The sequence below is a fragment of the Marmota marmota genome, unplaced genomic scaffold (assembly GCF_001458135.2).
Source record: "Marmota marmota marmota unplaced genomic scaffold, marMar, whole genome shotgun sequence".
In the NCBI taxonomy this organism is placed as follows: Eukaryota; Metazoa; Chordata; class Mammalia; order Rodentia; family Sciuridae; genus Marmota; species Marmota marmota.
This window is the reverse complement of record NW_026000052.1, coordinates 1,473,701-1,491,655: the sequence shown is the minus strand read 5'-3', so window position 1 is coordinate 1,491,655 and position 17,955 is coordinate 1,473,701. Positions and strand designations below refer to the sequence as shown.

Sequence of the window (17,955 nt, the reverse complement as noted above, 5' to 3'; positions counted from 1 at the left end):
TAGGACGCCCGCCGGCCCTCGGCCAGCAGGCCCCCCGGGGGGGCCCCGGAGCCTTGTGGCGCCCGGCCCGGCTGCAGCGTCCTCCCATGCCGCCCCGACCTGACTCCTCCCGGGCGAGGCGCGGTCCTCTCTGCGCCCTGAGTCGCAGTCCCCCAGACGGAGCGCGGAACCCGGCCGCCTAGCAGGGGGGCTCGTAGAACGCGAGATAGCCGGTGGCACGGTGAAGTCCCTGAGCGGGCCGCCCGCCGGCGGCTCCTCCCATCGCCTGCCGGGTGCCCAGCTGCAGCCCTCGGTGAGGATTTCGGGGAAGAGGCGGGGGCTCTCGTCTGTACCTTCATTTTCCCGATGGGCTTGACAGGGGGACAAGTACCACCCAGGCCTGGCCCGCTCACCTGCACTCCTGCCCTGGAGGACAGGACCCAGGATTCCCCCAGCTCCTTTTAGAGAACACCAGGGTGGCACGTCCGCCCGCCCGCCCAGCTGTCCTCGGTGGGTGCAGTAGCCAGCGGCTAAAGCCCCTGGGTGAGAGGCCTCCTGGAAGAAGGAGGGAGTGTGATTCTGCTGCTTGTTTGCAGTGACGCTGGCAGAGGAGCAGCCAAGCAGGCAGAGCCTCCGGTGGTGCGGGGCGATTTTCAGCCCGGCTGACGTGGCACCCTGAGCCACTGGGCAAAGCTAACATTTGCCTTTCAGAGGCCAGGTTTCTAGCCTGTTTCAACAATGTGGGGACACGTGGTAGACAGCCCTGGGCCCCTAGCAGAGACATCGAGGACCAGACCCCCCTTTGTGACCCACTTCTTCCCAGTGGGCAAGGCACTTTGTGGCTACTTTGTCCCAATAGACCCCTGGACAGAGAGGTGTCACTCTGACAGGAGGGACAAGGCCAACAATCCCAGGCTTAAGTTGCATTTAAAGAGCCCTAGAGCCTGTGTCTTGAGAAGGCTTGTGCCCTACCCTGGTGACTCTAACCTAGAAAGGAGATGAACTGCAGAATTCAGCTCTGCCCAGACACCAGGGCAAAGACTAGTAAGAGAGACAGTTGTATTGATTCTTACCTAGTAGCTTACAGGGGCTTTGGGGCTGCTCTCTCTCCCTTCTCCTTCCAAAGTGGGCTCTCTGTACCCTGGTGTCTACACTAGCCCATCAGGCCTCTGGGCTATGAACTAGGGCCTGAGGTCACAACCCAGACTGCACCTAGATGCTCTATGCCTTTGTCAGTTTCCTTATTCTCTCTGAGCATTGGAATTTTCTATAAGGGGAAGCAGTGAGCACCTGGCAGTTTGGGGACTGAAATGGGATACCAGGACAACAGGCTCGAGCAGGGACTGTCTGGGGCCAATGGGGCATAGAGTGTCAGGTTGCCAACAAATGGGGCCCTTGCCAAGGAGCTGCTTGCCCAGGGTAGCCATCCCTACTCCTGGTTAGGCCTCCTTCTGCTTGTCTGCAGTGTCCCCTGGTCCCCTTTCCCAACACTCCTCCATGCTTGGAGGTTGGACACACATCTCTATCTTCCTGTAGTCCCCCATGTGGGCTGGATGGCAGCTGGCAGAAGGCTCCTGACTGCAGAGCACACAGCACAGGGCTGTGTCAAGGTCATCACAGAATCCTGACCTGGGCAGCCTCTTCCTCCAGCTGTGCTGCTCAGCATGGTGGCCGCTGGATACTTAACATGTGGCTGATCCACACCAAGCTAGGCTGAATGTGAGGTGCACATGTGAGATAACATGTGGCTGATCCACACCAAGCTGGGCTGAGCGTGAGATTGTAAAGAATACAAAGTATTTTATTGGCTTAAGTTGCATTTAAAGAGCCCTGGAGCCTGTGTCTTGAGACTTTGGTTGCTTTCTATTGCCAGTTGAATGATATATGGACACATTGGATTAATATATGAAAATTTATTTTACCTGTTTCTTTTGTTATTGTTCTTTCTTTCTTTTTAAATATAACTACTAAGAAGTGTGAAATTCTGTGTGTGTGGCTAGCATTATGTTTCTACTGAACAGTGCTGGTCTGGACTGCAGGTGTTAGGTGGGGTGAGGGCCCCTACTCAGCATCTCCAGCCTGAGCTTGTAGCCTCCTAGAAATGAGCTGCCATGTGGAACTGGCAGGCAGGGGCAGTCCTCCAGGGGATGCTGGAAGGAGAGGCAGCAGTCCCATGAAGGTGGGTGGTCCCTGGCCATGAGCCCCTGCTCTTTAGTTCTTCTAGGTGTAGAGTCAGCCTCAAGTGTGAGTGGGGATTTCATAGTAGGCCTGCTTTGCAGCTGGCACTGCACTTAGCCCCTGGTGCAGATCCCGTCCTGGACATGAAAGCTGGAGGAGAGAGGAAGGGGATAGGGCTGACTGAGTGGTCCAGGTCCAAAGCATATTAGGACCTCATGGTGGGTCTGGCTGGCAGGGAGGGCTTTCTGGAGGAGGAGGAGGCAGGAAGCGGAGTTGGTCATACCTTTGTTGTGTTGTGTGGCTTCTATTTATGGGCCTTGCAGTGTGTAGGCTCTGGGTGGCCATTATGTGACCAGATCAGGTGTGAGGAGAGGGTGGCCACAGGTCCATGAGGGTGAGGCAAAGTCCTGGGGACCATGGTGGGCAGCATGGAAGGACCCTCAGGCCTACTGCCCTTTTCCACACATTCACAGCCATGAGGACATCAGAGCGTGGCTCAGTCTCCCTGGACAGATGCCACCATGTCAGCATTCCTCTCACAGTGTCAGCAGCATCTGAGCCCTGTGTGTCATTGTTGGGGGCATGGAGCAAGATCACATGACTATCTGCTCTTGCAGGTTTTTCTAGAGCTGACCTGTGGCCAAAGGGTACCCATAGAGGCCTGGCCAATGCTGGGAATCAGGCCCCACAGCCCCTCCTCCCAGCAGAGGTGGGCCCTTCACTGTGGGGCATCCCCTGGCTGGCAGAGCACAGGTAAAACGGCTTGAGCAATGGCTGGCTGCTGTGTCCAGTGGCACTGTGAGCTTTCAGAAGCCAGAGGCCCTTGGCCATCTCCCAGATGTACAGCCTTGGGCTCCCTGGCCTCCCAAGTCTCTGTTTCCTCACCTGTAAACAGGTGGGGATCATGCCCTGTCCTAGGCTGCCTCCAAGGGCTTCTGGAACTCTCCTCACACGGTGGCAAAGGAGAAATCACAGCGAAGGTACGGGCAGGCAGAGACCAGGGAGAACTGTCTGGCATCTCTCAGCTGCAGCAGGTCTGGAAAAAGCGGGGAGACTTCCTTCTGGACTGAACCCTTGCTACTTGCCAGGCACTGCTGGGCCTGGGCTTGGCTGGAGAGGTGAGGCATGGACAGCACAGACACTTGGTGGCTGCAGATATGCCAGTGGCATAGGGGGCCTTGTGAAGCACCTGTTGGAGCAGGGGCAGGAGTGACATTCTATGTGGAGCTGTTTCTTCACGCACGGCCAGGAGGTGCGGCCTGGTGGGGTGGGGCTCTGCAGTCTTGTTAAGAGATTTGCATGGGATATTTGGAAACTGGAATCTTCCTGGGGCATCTGAGTCACACATGATCATTGATTTGCCTTCCAGAAGGCTCTGCAGTGATGTAGGGAGGCCGGAGTCCTGGAGGCAGCCTTGGGTGCCTGAGACGAGCAGCAGAGTTGCATGGGGCAGACAGGTGGGAAGAGCCGACTCTGGATGAACCCACTGGACAGGAACCCAGCTTAACTTGCTCAGCATCCACAGCACCCTCAGCCACTGCATCTGTCCAGCAGATAAGCACAACTAACAGCAAGGCCAGAGACTTCTGCAGCCTGGGAGGCAGTGTAAGATGCAGGCCCGGATTGGTGGACCAAGGATCTGAGAAAGGGCCTCAGTGGAGCAGCTACAGGGTTGAAATTCTGCCTTGTACCTAGCTGTGGGCTGGCTCTTGCCCAGTGTCCTGCCAGCCCCTCTCCTGAGAGCAGTTGCCCAGTATACAGCAGCTGGGCTAGGCACCGTGGCTCCTTGAGCCCAAGAGGAGTGACCCCTGCCACAGACCCCAGAGGCTCACAGCCCTCACATGAATGGGTGACCTTGAGCAAGTTACCCACCCCATTGAGCCTCAGCTTCCTTGTCCTTAAAATGGGTGATAGTACTGCTTCAGGGATGGCACATGGAAGGTCCCAGTACCTCCCTCTGCATGCCAAAGGGCACTGACACAAGACTGTCAGCAGGGGGAGGCAGAGAGCCACCTCCAGGAGGCTGGGCTAGGCAGCCCAAGGCCTTTGGGAGCGCTGAGCCCACCCTGCCCCACTGCAGCCAGAAGAAGCCCCTCTCCCTCAAGGGGGTGGGACCCCCGGAAGTGCACAGCAGTCATGAGGGAGGAGGCCCACGGAGGCGGGTGGGCAACTTGGGTTGACGTGTTCAGAGTGCAAGTTGCCAGGCCCCTGTGGTATGGCCTCCCCCAGGAGAGAAGGGGACAGTGCCTGGGGCTGCTTCTTCAAGCAGCTTGTCCCCATGCATCCTCATGTACTCTGGGTTTAGTCCTTGTGATATTTCTGCTAGGAGATGGGCAAGGCCTGATGGCTAGCATGCCCATCCTAATGCCAGAAGCCCCAGCTTAGAGACCTCGTCTCTCTCCTCTCCAGGTCCTCCATTCGCCAGGAGCTCTGGTGACTTTGGGAGCAGACAGGTTCTTAAGAGCAGCAGGGCCCCTGAGGCCTGTCCTTGCATCCATGGGACAAACTTCATGGAGCGCATACACTGCTGGAGGCTGCTCTCTTTTGGGAACAATGTATTGTGCCAGGCATGGTGTCCACCCTGTGATCTCAACTGCTCAGGAAGCTGAGGCAGGAGGATCACAGGCTCAAGTCAACAGCTTAGTCAGACTGTCTCAACATAAAAAAGAAGAAGGGCTAGAGTTGTGGCTCAGTGGTAGAGCACCCCTGGATTCACTGCCTTGTGCTACAAAAATGAGTAAAAAAATATTGTTTTGTGGGGAGACCCACAGAACGTAAGATGAACCGTGCTGCGCAGTCGAGGCGCTGTACCACCCCCTCCACCGCAGCCTCCTGTCACCCCAAAGCCAGACAAGAGCTATCAAGCAGTCCCTCCCGCTCCTCCACCGTGGGAGCTGCTTTGTCTCATAAGTGAAATCCCCCATCAGGTGGTCTTTTTCACAGCTCCCTTCACTAGCCACAGTGTCTCAGGTTTCATCCATGTTGTAGCAGGCGTCAGAGCTTCGTCCCTTTTTATGGTTAGATGATATTCCACTGTATTTTTATTGGTTTGGTTGTCCAGAGAACAGAGCCATGGGATGTACACACAGAGGGAAAGAGATTGCTCATAGGAACTGATGCATGCTGACAAGTCCCAAGAGCTGTCCTCAGCAAGTCAGAGGCCTGGGAAAGGTGCTGCGATGGCTTTCAGTCCAAAGCTGGCAGGAGTCTGGAGTCTGTGGGAAGAGAGCGGTGTGGCTCAGCAGCTGGTGCTCAGCTTCTTACTCTGCCTTTGATCTACTCATGCCTTTAGCTGATTGGATGAAGCCCACCCACATTGGGGAGGGCCCTGTTTTTCCTCCTCTACAAATGTAAACATCAGTCACCCTCAGACATACCTTCAGGGACACACTTGGAATGTATGCCAAATGGCCCAGCCAAATTGACACCTAGGATTTCCCAGCACAGCAAGGACAGACTACATGCTGTTTGCATCCCTTAACTGACACTAGACACCTAGCTGTCTGTGCTGGTGTGGACACAGCTGCAGAGAGCACACGCCAAGAAGTGGAATTTCTGGGTCTGGGTCCTGGGAATTCTTTGGGCAGAGTTCAGGCTGAGTCCTCCCTCTGGAAAATGAAAATCAGACCACTTGCCACAATTCTGAATGTGGCAACCCTTCCAAGAACCTCCCACTCTCACTCTTCTGGTGGGCAGCACAGTGCCCAGAAGGGACAGGGCATCCCAACATGGTGGGGAAACCTTGGGCTCACGCTTGTTCTCTGAGAGCCAGGCCCAGGATGGGCAGCACTTGGCAGTCTAAGAGGGAACGTAGCTTTGGTCTGTGACTCCCTCAAGGTGTGGGCCAGTGCAGTTTAACCTTCCCTTCTCCAGCATTCTTTCTGGAATTTGAAAAGAAATCAATAAATAAGGGCAGAAGGGAGCTTGCACTGTGCTGGGTGCTGCACCCCTGGGTACCTGACATGCTGCCCCTACTGCCCACCAGCACACCCCTTCTGGTCCCACAGGGCTTTCCAGACTCACAGGCCATATCCACACCGCCCACGCAGACATGCTGTGGTTTCCATGGGTCTTCCTTGGGGCTACAGTCCTCACTGGGGCCATAAGACCCCTCCTCACATCCCCCCTACCTGCCGCAGGACTCCCTGGACTGTCCCCAGGATGGACAAGGTGACGGAAGAGCTGGTGGGGACTCCTGCCCAGGGTGTTCCCTCCAACAGGCTACCTATGCCTTGCTGGCAGCCAGGTCCCCACCTCCACCAGCACCTGGCCTCGGCGGGGGCTGACACCCATGGGGTCTACAGATGGTGTGGTCCCCAGTTCCCCTGTGGGCCATGACTGGACTCTCCTGTCAGAAAGACCCAAAGACTCCTGGCTATCTCCAAGCAGGACAGCCCCAAGAAAGCGAGTCAGATGACACCAAGTTTAGCAAAATCTGGATGACCTAATGGTCATCATTTTTATTGCAAATCGGTTAACAAAAGATGAAAAAAAAATACATAATTTCCATCATCTACAGTTCTGCATGTAGATAACTTTTTCAAAGTTTCCTTTTTCTGTAAACTACACTCTATTTTATAAAACAGTAAGAATCAACATCTTAGGGCGTGTCTGGTCATGCCCACTACGGATGGTACAACACTGTCCTCCGAAAAGCCAAAGGAGCGCCCTGAGGAGGTAGGCACCTGCCATGGGCAAGTCCCCACACACTCGGGAAATGGGCAGGGGCTGGGGGCGACCCAGGGCCATCCCTGGGTTGTGCTCTTAGGAGCTACGGTTCCGGCAGCTGCAGGTCATGTGGCCTGGGCCACATTCTGACATCCCTCATCATCTGACACAAAACAGACTTGTTCCATTAGATTTTTTAAACAAAATCCATCTTTAAAAACATATTTACAGACATTACTCTGCCACAGGCGTATACTCCATACTGTAAGGATCTGCTGCTCCCCTGGACAACGTCCCCCTGAACCGGGGGAGTGCCCCAGAGCAGGCTCTACCTGGCCCTCCAGACACCCCCAGGGCTGGACACAGATTGCCTACCCATGGCAGACAGGGATGCTGGGAGAGAACTGGTGGACACCAGCCCTCTGGAAGTCTCCAGACACCGGAGCCTTCAGCAGTGGAGTCTGTCCTCTGCTGAAAGTGGATCATGCTGCTCAAGGTAAGGGACTGGGGCCCTATCATGATGGCCCATGCAGTGTCCTTCCCCAGAAGAGGGTAGGACCCCTCCACGTGGCCTCCAGTGGGCACCACGCTCCACAGGTGGACGGCTGCTCCATGTGACACCTCAATGTCAGGAAGGGGCTGGTGGGAATGGGAACTTGCAAGACCAGTGACTACTAGGAACACTGACCCTGAACAAAGATTCACGACTGATACCAGGGAAGGATTCCCGGGACCACAGCTTTCAAAGCGTGTTTAGACCCATCACTAAAAATACCAAGACAGTGAACCACATCATTTACTTAAGTTTCTTGTTTCAGATACAGATTAGCCCACATGCCCAAGGCGCCAAGGTCCTGCCTTAGTTCCCTCTAGACCCAATTTCTCACCAGACACAGGGGACACTGGGAGGGGGAGGGCAGGGCTGGTGGGCCCCTAGGAAAGGCCGGGTACCCTGAGGACTCTGGACAGCGCAGTTCAAACCTCCTTCCTCCAGCATTCTTTTTGGAATTTGAAAAGAAATCAATAAATAAATGGCACTTATAAATCATGAATCTTTGCTTATACTTTACAAACATGTAAGGATCTTTACCCTAAGTAGGAAAATCATGTCTCTAAGAACTAGTTTATTTCCTTGGAACACAAAAGTTTTTACCTGGTGCCATAGAAAACAGTACATATAAATAAAAAGGCAGTGTTTCTGTGTAAAATAAAAGTACATAAATAAATACTAAAAAAAATGAAATTCTTGTTCTTATTTCGTATAAAAACATTTTTTTTTTAAAGGCTCCTTTGGTTGGCCCCAGCATCCTGGAGCACTGGACACACCCGGCAGGGCTTGGGAAAGGAAGCTGGGGTCCCGTGGGCGCGGCTGTTTACTTGAACGCCTCTGGAATGTGGGTGACCTGGGATTGCATGGTGGTGGGCGGGCTGGAGATGCCCTCGGACCAATCAGAGATGTTGGAATGTGGCGACGAGCTGGACCACTGATCAGGGGACTCTGGGGACGGGGTGAGGAAGGGATGCTCGGGCACCTGCAGCTGGTGGCTGGGGGTATTGTCCACAGGCGAGGAGGAGTAGCTGTGCTGGGAGGGTGGGGTCAGGAACTGGGTAGTGGTCATGGGCGGGACCAGTGAGGATGGCAGTGAGGTGGGCAAGGCCTGGCTCTCCTGGGGCAGGATGGTGTGCACCGTCAGGTTGCTGGGGCCCAATGGCTGCACATCCTGGCTCGGCTCCCCTCCCAGGAGGCTCCGACCCAGGTGGCCACTGGCTGCTGTGCCCACACCCAGGTGTGGCTGTGCAGGTGGCTGCAGGCTCTGGGGTTGCTGCATGTCTGGCATCTGCAGGTTCTGTTGCTGCATCTGCAAGTTTTGCTGCGGCCCCTGCTGGGGCTGCACCAGGTGAGGCTGGGTGGCATGCCGTGCACTGGGCAGGCCCTGATAGCTCATCATCTGGGACAGTGCGCTGGCAGAGAGACTGCCGGGCAGTGAGCCCATCATGGTGTGCTGGAGAGCGGGGGCCTGTGTGCTCAGCGTGCCGGGTGCCACCGCCCCTCTCAGCGGGTTGTACTGGCTGGGCACCATGCCACTCTGCAGCCGGGAGAGCCACTCACATTGGCCATTCAAGCCTGCAGCCCCGCCCACAGTGAAATTCACAGCCCCTGTGCTGCTGGCACCCAGGATCGTGCCAGTGCTGGAGGCCACAGGCAAGTGGGAGAGCCGTGGGGGGCCAGGCTCAAAGGCCAGCCGGCTGCCCCCACCCAGCGCTGCCATCTCAGGCTTGGCCGCCACATTCAGATGGCTGATGCCCAGGTGGGCATCAGGCATGCCGGGCAGGTGGTTAAGCGGCATGGATGGAGATTGCTGGAAGGGGGAGGGCAGGAGGGGTGGCGAGGCCACGTCCGACAGGTAGCCATGCGGTGACTCGAGGGAGTCCACTGGCGACAGCATGCTGGAGCTGTCCAGCAGGCAGCCCTTGCTGTCCTGGGACTTCTTCCTGCGTGCCTTGAGGTCCCTGGCCTCCTTGCTGCCACAGGCTGGGCCTTTGGTGCTAGGTTTTCGGGCCTTCTTGCCCTGCACACTGGGCTTGAGGTTGCCCAGGTAGCCACTGGGCGAGCAGAGGGTGGGCGACAGGCGGGGTGTGCTGCCCAGGGCGGCCCCGTGTAGCTGGGGGCTGCGCACCAGGTTGTGCTCATCCAGCAGCCGCACGATGTCATGGTGCATGCGCTCCTGTGCGATGTCCCGAGGCAGGCGGTCCATGTGGTCGGTGATGTCCCGGTTAGCAAAGTGGTCCAGCAGCACCTTGGCGGTCTCATAGCTGCCCTCCCGGGCGGCCAGGAACAAAGGCGTCTCTTCCTGGGGACATGCAGAAGGCAGGTGAGGGGCTGGCTGATGTGGATGGCCACTTGCACATCCCAGGGGTTGGGAGCCCATGCAGACCCCACTCCTGCCAGCACCATACCATGACCTGCCCTGATTGCTGACCCTTTTATTGGGGAGAAGCCATTCAAATGAGGCAAGGGGTCAGGTGTCAGGGGGCTTTGTGTCTGCTGTCAGCAGGTGACTGACATCCAGGGAGGCCCACCCAAAGGCAGAGCATGAGAAGGGGACACACAAAGGGCATTTCCATGGAACATTCTATCCCAAACAGGACAAAGGGGTAGTATCAGAAAGGAATAGGTGAGCGTAGCTCCTGAAGACACGCCTTCTACTTCCTGGGCTGGGACAACGCCCAAGTCACCACAAAATGTAGTGATCGGCCAGAGCCTCTTGCTTCAAGATGGAAGTCGTGGGTCATTCAGAGTGGCTCCCCACACTGATTCTTTTCTAAAACCTTAGATGACATGTCATCTGGCATCCACCCAGAGAGGGTCTGTGGGGTCCTCTACTCCTAAGTATGTAGGCCTTCATCTGCACAGTGGGGTCACAACCCCACTAAAAATCTAATAAACTGTGGGCCCGGTCTCCCTCCTTTAAATCTGCAGATGTGAAATACTGCAGTGATTGGCTTGGGGTCCCTGAAGTGCATCCGTGGCCTAGGTAAGGAGCTTCCTCTGTCAGCCCTGGCATCTCAGCCCTTTCCTAGCCTACTCTGCCCAGTGGATGAGCCATTTGCCTGAGAGGCTGCTGTGCAGGGAGTGAAAAGGGGCCCAAGGCCTGGTGCCCAGCAGCCAGTCCCTCAGTCTCTGGGGTTCTGTTCCTCCCATGGGACAGACCAGATCATGCTACCAGCCCTGGACTGGGAGCACCTGGGCCTGAAGCATTCCCTGGTGCCTGACACCTGCTGTGACTCCCTCACCCAAGAGAGGCCCTGGCTTGAGATGTAGCTGGGGTCACCTGGAGTCAGGGCACAGGAGGCAGAGGCTCTGCCCTTTATGCCCAAGGGCCCAGAGGAACCCAAACACAGTCAGCAGACAACTGAGGAGTCCTGGGAGACAGTTGGGCTGCAGCAGAGAGGAAAAGCCAGGCCTGCGCAGCACCGTCTCCCCAGTCTCAGGGCAGTGGGTGGGGTCACCTCTGCACCTAGAAGCCTGGCCAGGCACAGAGCCACCCACCTCAACCCCTCAGCTGCACTGGTGTCACCATGCCTCCATGACAGCAGAGGTGAGGCCCAGGTAGCGCTGACAGAGGCTCATAGCAGCACCTCCCCCATGCAGGGCAGGACCCCCTAGTTTGCTGCAGCTCCACCCCGACTTGGGAGGAAGTCAGGAGAGTAGCCGCGTGCTGGCTCCTGCTGGGCGGTTGTGCGCCTGTGCCAGGAGTTCCCACCACAGTCCTGAGACCAGCTCTCGCCTCACCTTGTTGTTCTGCATGTCCTTGTTGGCCCCATTCTTTAGGAGCACAATGGCGGCATCCACGTTGTTCACAGCAGCAGCCCAGTGCAGGGCCGACTTGCCTGGGGGAGCAGACAGAGAGAGTTAGGAGCAGCCTAGGCAGCGGCCCTGCCCTGTCCAGGCAGCTGGGCTACAGCCTGGCCTACCCAGGTCATCCACGGCGTTGACGTCCGCGTGAGAGTTGATGAGATCCTCCAGCATGCCCTCCACAGCCAGGCGGGCAGCTAGGATCAAGGGAGTGGTGCCGTCATGCATGCGGGCGTCCAGGTCTGTGGCTCGGTTCCGGATCAGGATCTGGACACAAGGAAGGATTCAAGCAGGGGCATCACAAACATGAGCCTGATGTCTCTGGCTAGGGACTGATGCCTAGACCAGGGCCAGCTACCCTCCCAGAGTCAACAAGGCCACCCCTGGACCCGAATGGTCCTAGAACCACGGGACAGTGTGAAGCTGCACTTGAGGTAGACTGAGCCCCTCAGCGACACAGGCGCTCGTCACAACCATGTATAGCCTCGTTTAATCCTTCCATGCCCCCAAATAGAGGGGTCCTGGTCTTGCCCAGCCACAGGGGTGCAGAGGTTCATGAACTCTGGCTCACATCCTATACCATATTCAAAACCACTGAGCCAGGCGGTGTTTGTCTAGACCCCCAGTGGTAGGGTGGGCAGCCCTCAAAACACCACCTTGCTCAGACTCACAGGCAGGAAGGGTGGTCCCCATCTACTGGTGAGTGGACAGGGCTAAGCAACCTGCCCCACTGCGTAGGCCCCAGCAGTGCTCCTGAGAGTCCCAGTCTCTGCCTGCAGAGGGGCCACTTGGAGAGGCACACGCTGGGCATGGTCGGGACCTGCCCCTGGGCTTCCTTCCATTTTCCTCTTAAGGCTAATCTCAATTCCTTATTTTCATTTGAGTTAAGAGATCATCGAGCGGCAAGTTTCATGAAGATGCCTGGCTTATGCCCCATCTGAGTTGCTCCAGGTTCCAACCAGGGGATGGGTAGCAGATGGCAGCCTGCAGGAAGCCTCTGTGGGGGTGTGCTCCCAAAAGACCCTAAACCCACCCTTGCCCCAGGCTCCCTGGCAAGGACAGAGGGTAACTGGGCCAGCATAGCCTCTAAGCTCTCTTCTCACCACCAGGGGCTACGCCTGCGGCCATGGCTGTAAGAGAAGGGCAGGGTGAGGAGGGCAGCAGCACTGGGACTAGGACCTTGAGCCTACCCTGACCCTGAGCCCAGGCTGTCTTGGGTGGGGGTAGGGAGGCCCTTCCACACCTGCAGCCCCCAGGCCTCTAGCTGGGCACCACTGGCAGCTTCCCACAGAGGACAGAGTGGGGTTTGGTGCTCTCCCTGAGCACGCCTCCTGGGGTGCTCACAGCCTGTGGGAGATTCCAGCTGACTGCTTCAGCTACGGCCAGATCAGGGCTCCCAGGGCCCCCTGGGCCTAGCTGTGGCAGCCCTGAGGCAGCACAGGAACAGCTGCTGCCTACCTGGAAGACGCCCTGTGCATCAGCAGAAACAGCCGCATGCAGTGGGGTGCGCCCCATGTTGTCCTGGATGTTGGCGTCTGCACTGGCCTCCAGCAGGCGCTTGGCAGCATCGGAGCGCGAGTAACGGGCAGCCAGGTGCAGGGCAGTCTCGCCTGTGCGGTCGGTCTGGTTGTGCAGGCTGGCGCCCTGGTAGATGAAGTCGGAGATGACGGCTGGGGCGTCCTCCTCCTCCTCACTGTTGCCTGTCTCCAGGCCGCCTCCACTGCAGGAGGCGATCATGAGCGGGGTGAAGCCATCTGTATTGAGGGCAGAGAGGGCCGGGGTTCAGTCCTGCATGGCCAGCCTCAGCCCCGAGTTCAAGGGGCAGCCTTGTGGACATGCTGACCAGTGCACCATGGCCCTGCACACACAGCCATGCCACGGGGGCAGCCAGGGCACTGCAGAAGCTACCCTGTGCTCCTTAAGGACACAGCGCAAGCCCCACTGCCAACTTGCTGGTAAGCGGTGGGGACACGGTGCTGCTCCCTGACCTGTCCAAGACCCCTCACCAAACCCCCCGGAAAAAGACAAGTCTGCAGTTAGAACCTGGACTCTGGATGTCTCACAGGAAGCAATGGTTGGGAGGGCTCAGGGTGGCCGGTTCAAGGAAGGATCCCACCCTCCCATGGCCTCCCAGCGTGTGCGCTGGGAGGGGAGCAGTGGCTGAGGGCGGGCCGGCAGACTGCGGGGGGGGGGGGGGGGAGCCCTGGCTGGAGCTCCATGCTCCCACATCCCACACCTAGCCCCAGGGCCAGGGCTCAGGTGGCCTTACCGGGCCCACGGACATTGACATCCATGCAGTCGGCATCGACCTCTCCCTGGGGTGGTGTGGGTGCCATGGCGGACATGCGTAGGTCTGCAGCATCCAGGTGCTGCTGGGTCCACTGTCGGTGGTCTGTCTGGTCATCCAGGTCAGGAAGAACCACAGGTTCCTCGAACTAAGTTGAGGAGGAGCAGAGAGCCACACCCTCAGGTCGGCCCTAGAGTTAGCCAGCCACCGGGGAGGCCTGGACCCACTGGACTCACCCGGAACTTCTTGGTCTCCAGGCCCTCATCCCCCCACTCGTTCTGGCTCTCGTCCATGAGGGCGCCGTCCGAGGCGTTCTTCAGAGGCCTGGGTGGGGTGGAAGGCGAGACTGAGCGGGCTCCCAGGGAGCCGCCGGCGGCCAGGGCTCAAGCAGAGCCCCCAGAGGGCGCCTGTCTGCCCACCCCCAGAGGCAGGCTGCCTCCACTCACTTGAGGCCCACGGAGTCCTCTCCAAGGGGCTCCCGCCGCTTCTTCTTGCTGGCCTCGGACACCTTGAAGCCCTCGGGGAACCAGAGCTGGCCATGCTGCCGCCGGCGCTTGCGGGACAGCAGGACCCCGCAGCCCACGAAGAAGAGCAGCACGAAGGCGGCCGCGGCCACATACATGAGGTGCAGCTGAGCAGGCGGCGGCGGCTCCACAGTCTCACCTGCGGGCAGGGGCCGCGGGCAGGCGCCCGGACGTCAGCGTGGCTATGCCGTGGGCCAGTGGCCGGGAGCCTGCTCACCTGCTCTCCACCATCCCGCCCCCCAAAATAAGGTCATTTTCTACGCGATTAATCAGAATTGCAAACTATGGCTAAATTCTCTCCTGCACCAGCCGACTCCGTCTGGAGACGGCTTTCACTTTTTCCCCTTTCAGGGAGAAGGATTAACCAACTTCAAATCACCGCACTCGCATTGAGCTGTTAAGACAAAGGATTTAGGGGGATTTTCAAGATACAAACTTCAACACTTCACATGACACTGATCAATTCTTCACTCGCTCCCTCTCTCTCTCTTTAAAAAAAAAAAAAGCTGTCATGATTTTGAAATAATACCCAACAAAGAAAAAACAGGAGGAGGGGTGGGGAGAGAAAGGCTCCCACTTTCCACTGGGTTGGCTCGTCCCCTGGCAGCTCCTCCAACAGCTGTCGCCAAGGGTAGGGAAGGCGGGCCATCCAGAGAATTCTCTCCTGCACTTCAGATGGCAGGACACGCCCACGGGTGGCATGGGGAGCAGGCCACTAGGGTGGGGGACAGGGGGATGGGCAGCTCTGGCTTCTCCCAGGGGACCCTCCCCAGTAGGCAACCTGTTCCCGTTGGCTTGGGCGGGGGCCGCACTCACTCTGCACCGCATCGATCTTGTAGGGGATATTGAGGCTGCCCAGTGAGGCCAGCGCCCCCAGGAAGGCAGCCACGTCGGTGGCACTCTGGAAGCACTGGGAGGAGGACTGCAGGCACTGCCGGTTGTCGATCTCCAGGTAGACGATAGACCTGGGACACACCGCCAGGCTGGGACCAGAACCCGCCACCAGCGCCCACCCAGCACACTGCCCAGGGTCAGCCCTGGCCCCTCACTGCCATCCTGACAGAAGAGGCAGTCTGACAGCAGCAACCCGGAAGTGAGCAGCCCGTCCAGTGACCCCACACAGGACACAGGCACACACAGGCACTCATTACGGAGCCCCTCAGTGCACTCTCCCAGCGCCCCCACAGCCCCTGGGGCTCCCTCTGTGCCATGAGCACCCAATTCCCTTATTCAGGAGTCCACGCCCCTCCTAGGAGCTGCGTCCAGGCACGGCAGAGTACAGGGATGCGGAGTGGGGGGCAGGGGGGCGGGTTCAGAACCTGACAAGGGCAGGGCCACGCCCAGCCTGGACACTAGGACCCTAACAGGCCTCTGTGTGATGTGCGTCTGGCCTTCCTGGCTGTCTCCCACCAGCAAAAGGACCATGAAGCTTGGGGTTGGGCACACCAAGGTGCCACCACCCTGGTCCAGGGTCAAGCAGGAGATGATGGCAGGAGAGTGGGACCCCTAGGCGTAGGACGTGGGTGATGGACTTGCTCAGCTAGTGCTTCTGGACCCCCAAGGTGGCTGCAGTGTCCACAAGCCTATGCCCTCCCATAGTGCTCAGCTCCTCAGCCTTCAGGGCCCAGTCACAGCACGCCTGCCCAAGCTCCCAGCCCTGACTCTTTTCAGGCTAGAAAAAGGGCCCCAATGACATCTGGGTCTTGTCCAGCGTAGGTGTGCCAGCCCCCCCGGGGAACCCTGGAGCTTCAGTCAGCTCAGTCCCCAATCCTGGTGCACATCTGAACCCCAGGCCCACCATCTGGGCAAAGGCGTGAAGCTGAAGGCACCAGGGAGGGTGGGGGTGCTGGGGGAGATGTGGCCATAGAGGCAAGGGCCTTGTCAGTCACGCCACCTCTGCTCCCTGGCTGCACAGGCCCTAGACACTCAGGCCCGCCCACTTTTATCACCAAGGGGGTGGTACTGCCTGCCCCGGGCAGCTGATGCGAGCAGGTGGAACTGGATGGAGGACAGGGAGGTACTAGGGAACAGACCACGTGGACCAGGGCTCACTCACCCCCGGATGTCCATGGGGTCCAGCTCCCTGCGCTGGCGCCTGCTGCTGCCGGGGAGCAGGGAGGCAGTGGCCTGGCCAAGCAGGGAACCAGGTGCCGCCCAGCCCGCGGCACGCTTGATGGGGTGTTTGCGCAGCTCCTCCTCGTGGCCGTAGTAGGGGAAGATCATCTGGTGGCCCTGCGCATCCCTCTTGAAGACCACGTTGGTGTGCAGCACACGGCTGAGCTCCCGCAGGAAGTGCAGAGAGTGGTTGCGCAGTTGCTGGGGCGGCAGCAGCACCACCAGCACCAGTGTGCCGGCGGCCAGCCGCTCGGGAACGTGCTCCGCGCAGTCCAGCCCATCCCACTCGCACTCGGCGCTGTTGCAGCCCTGGTCGCAGTGCCCGTCGCTGAAGTGGTCCTTGCAGTACTGGTCATACAGGGGGCTGCAGGCACAGGGTGCTCAGGCCACCTCCCCAGTGGGGTCCCCCTGTGTCTCCCAGCCACCCACCACCTCCAGTGCTGGCCTGTGTCCTTCCTCCCGCTGCCCTGCACTGTCCCCGGCCCCGGGGAGGCCCCGTCTTACTTGCACTGGCCTTCTGCATGCTGGCAGTCGAAGCCGTCGAAGAGGCAGCCGGCCGAGTTGCACTGGCTGTCGCAGCGGCCGTCGCTGAAGTACTTCCAGCACTGCAGGGACTGCGTGCAGTTCTTCCAGGGGTCGTTGAAGTTGAGGGAGCAGTCGCCCCCGTCCCAGCCACAGGCATGGTTGTTACACTGCAGGCTGCAGACCTTGTTGCCCGCATCAGCCTGGCACTCCGGCAGCTCGCAGGCCTCCTCGATCTGCGGCGGGGGGATGTCACGCCCAGCACCACCCCCAAAGCTGTAGTCTAGGATGTGGCACAGGAGCCCGTTGAACTTGGGGGGGCACAGGCAGCGGTAGAAGGGGCTCTCGGATGTGGGCTCACAGCTGCCCTGGTTGTAGCAGGGGTTGCCGCTCAAGCAGGGGCTGCTGGCTGGGAACTGGCACTCGGGGCCCGTGAAGGGCGCCAGGCACAGGCAGGTGGGGCTGCGTGGGCCAGAGATGCATGTGCCCCCATGGAGGCAGCGCAGCGTGCCACAGGTGCGGGCGTCATTCTCGCAGGTGGCGCCCTCGAAGCCCTGAGGAAAGAGGCAATGCAGGGGTCAGGGCCAGCCGCATCCCCTACCTGCAAGCGGGGTCGTGGCCCTGGCCAGCATCAAAGCCCCAAAAGCACACTTCTCAGGGAGAAGGTCCGGGGTCGCTGGTGTGGGAGGGAGAGGGGGTGACAGGGAGGTGGAACCCCAGGAAATGCATGTGACACAGTGCTGGCAGATGTCTGTCATTATACACAGCCTAATACCCAGGGCAACCCTGGAGCTACCTGTAGACCTGAGTCAGTGACCAGCAATAGTGCTGGGCGGCTATGCAAGGTGCTGAGGGCAGGGAGGGCCAGCTCTGCACTCTGACCTACAACCTGTAAAGCTAAAGCTGCTCCCAAAGTAAAGATACGAGAATCCGACGAATGAGGGCTGGAGGCTGTGGCCCTGCGGCAGAGCACTGGCCTGGGCCCTGGATTCAGCCCCAGCACTGCCAAACAAAAATGCAACTACTGAGCTCTGTGGAACCACAATGGGCCCAGCTCCACCCTGAGGCCCTGCTGAGTGAGGGAGGCCTGCCAGAGGCTGCTTCAGGGCTGCCTGGCCGGAGGGCAGGCCGGCCTCCAGTTCACTGTGTGGCTATACCTACCGCTGGGCACTTGCAGATGAACCCGCGGGCAGTGTTGGATGCCACATTGCAAGTGCCCCCATTCTTGCAGGGCTTACCCTTGCATCCATTGATGACAGACTCACAGCGACGCCCTGGGGATGAGAGGAGTATGAGGGTTAGCCCCGCCCCACGCCCCTGGCCCC

At 58.8% G+C, this 17,955-nt stretch overlaps 1 protein-coding gene and 1 long non-coding RNA gene across 2 annotated transcripts in view; one reads left to right on the top strand and one right to left on the bottom strand.

Annotated features, from left to right (window-relative positions):
• Positions 1 to 6: 6 nt before the first annotated feature.
• LOC125619719 lies at positions 7 to 1,900 on the top strand. The gene is made up of 2 exons (XR_007351248.1): positions 7 to 292; positions 1,516 to 1,900. It is a non-coding gene; the product is annotated as an uncharacterized LOC125619719 (long non-coding RNA).
• Positions 1,901 to 6,581: 4,681 nt separating this feature from the next.
• Positions 6,582 to 17,955, bottom strand: part of Notch1 (notch receptor 1) — a gene marked incomplete at its 5' end in the record, with an annotated part of 42,130 nt that continues 30,756 nt past the window's right edge. The window contains 11 exons of the mRNA XM_015505666.2: positions 6,582 to 9,677; positions 11,120 to 11,217; positions 11,302 to 11,449; positions 12,641 to 12,936; positions 13,452 to 13,617; positions 13,706 to 13,793; positions 13,916 to 14,132; positions 14,810 to 14,958; positions 16,050 to 16,472; positions 16,613 to 17,184; positions 17,792 to 17,904. Of these exons, the coding sequence (XP_015361152.2) occupies positions 8,199 to 9,677; positions 11,120 to 11,217; positions 11,302 to 11,449; positions 12,641 to 12,936; positions 13,452 to 13,617; positions 13,706 to 13,793; positions 13,916 to 14,132; positions 14,810 to 14,958; positions 16,050 to 16,472; positions 16,613 to 17,184; positions 17,792 to 17,904 (3,749 nt within the window). The remainder of the gene's footprint in view (positions 9,678 to 11,119; positions 11,218 to 11,301; positions 11,450 to 12,640; positions 12,937 to 13,451; positions 13,618 to 13,705; positions 13,794 to 13,915; positions 14,133 to 14,809; positions 14,959 to 16,049; positions 16,473 to 16,612; positions 17,185 to 17,791; positions 17,905 to 17,955) is intronic.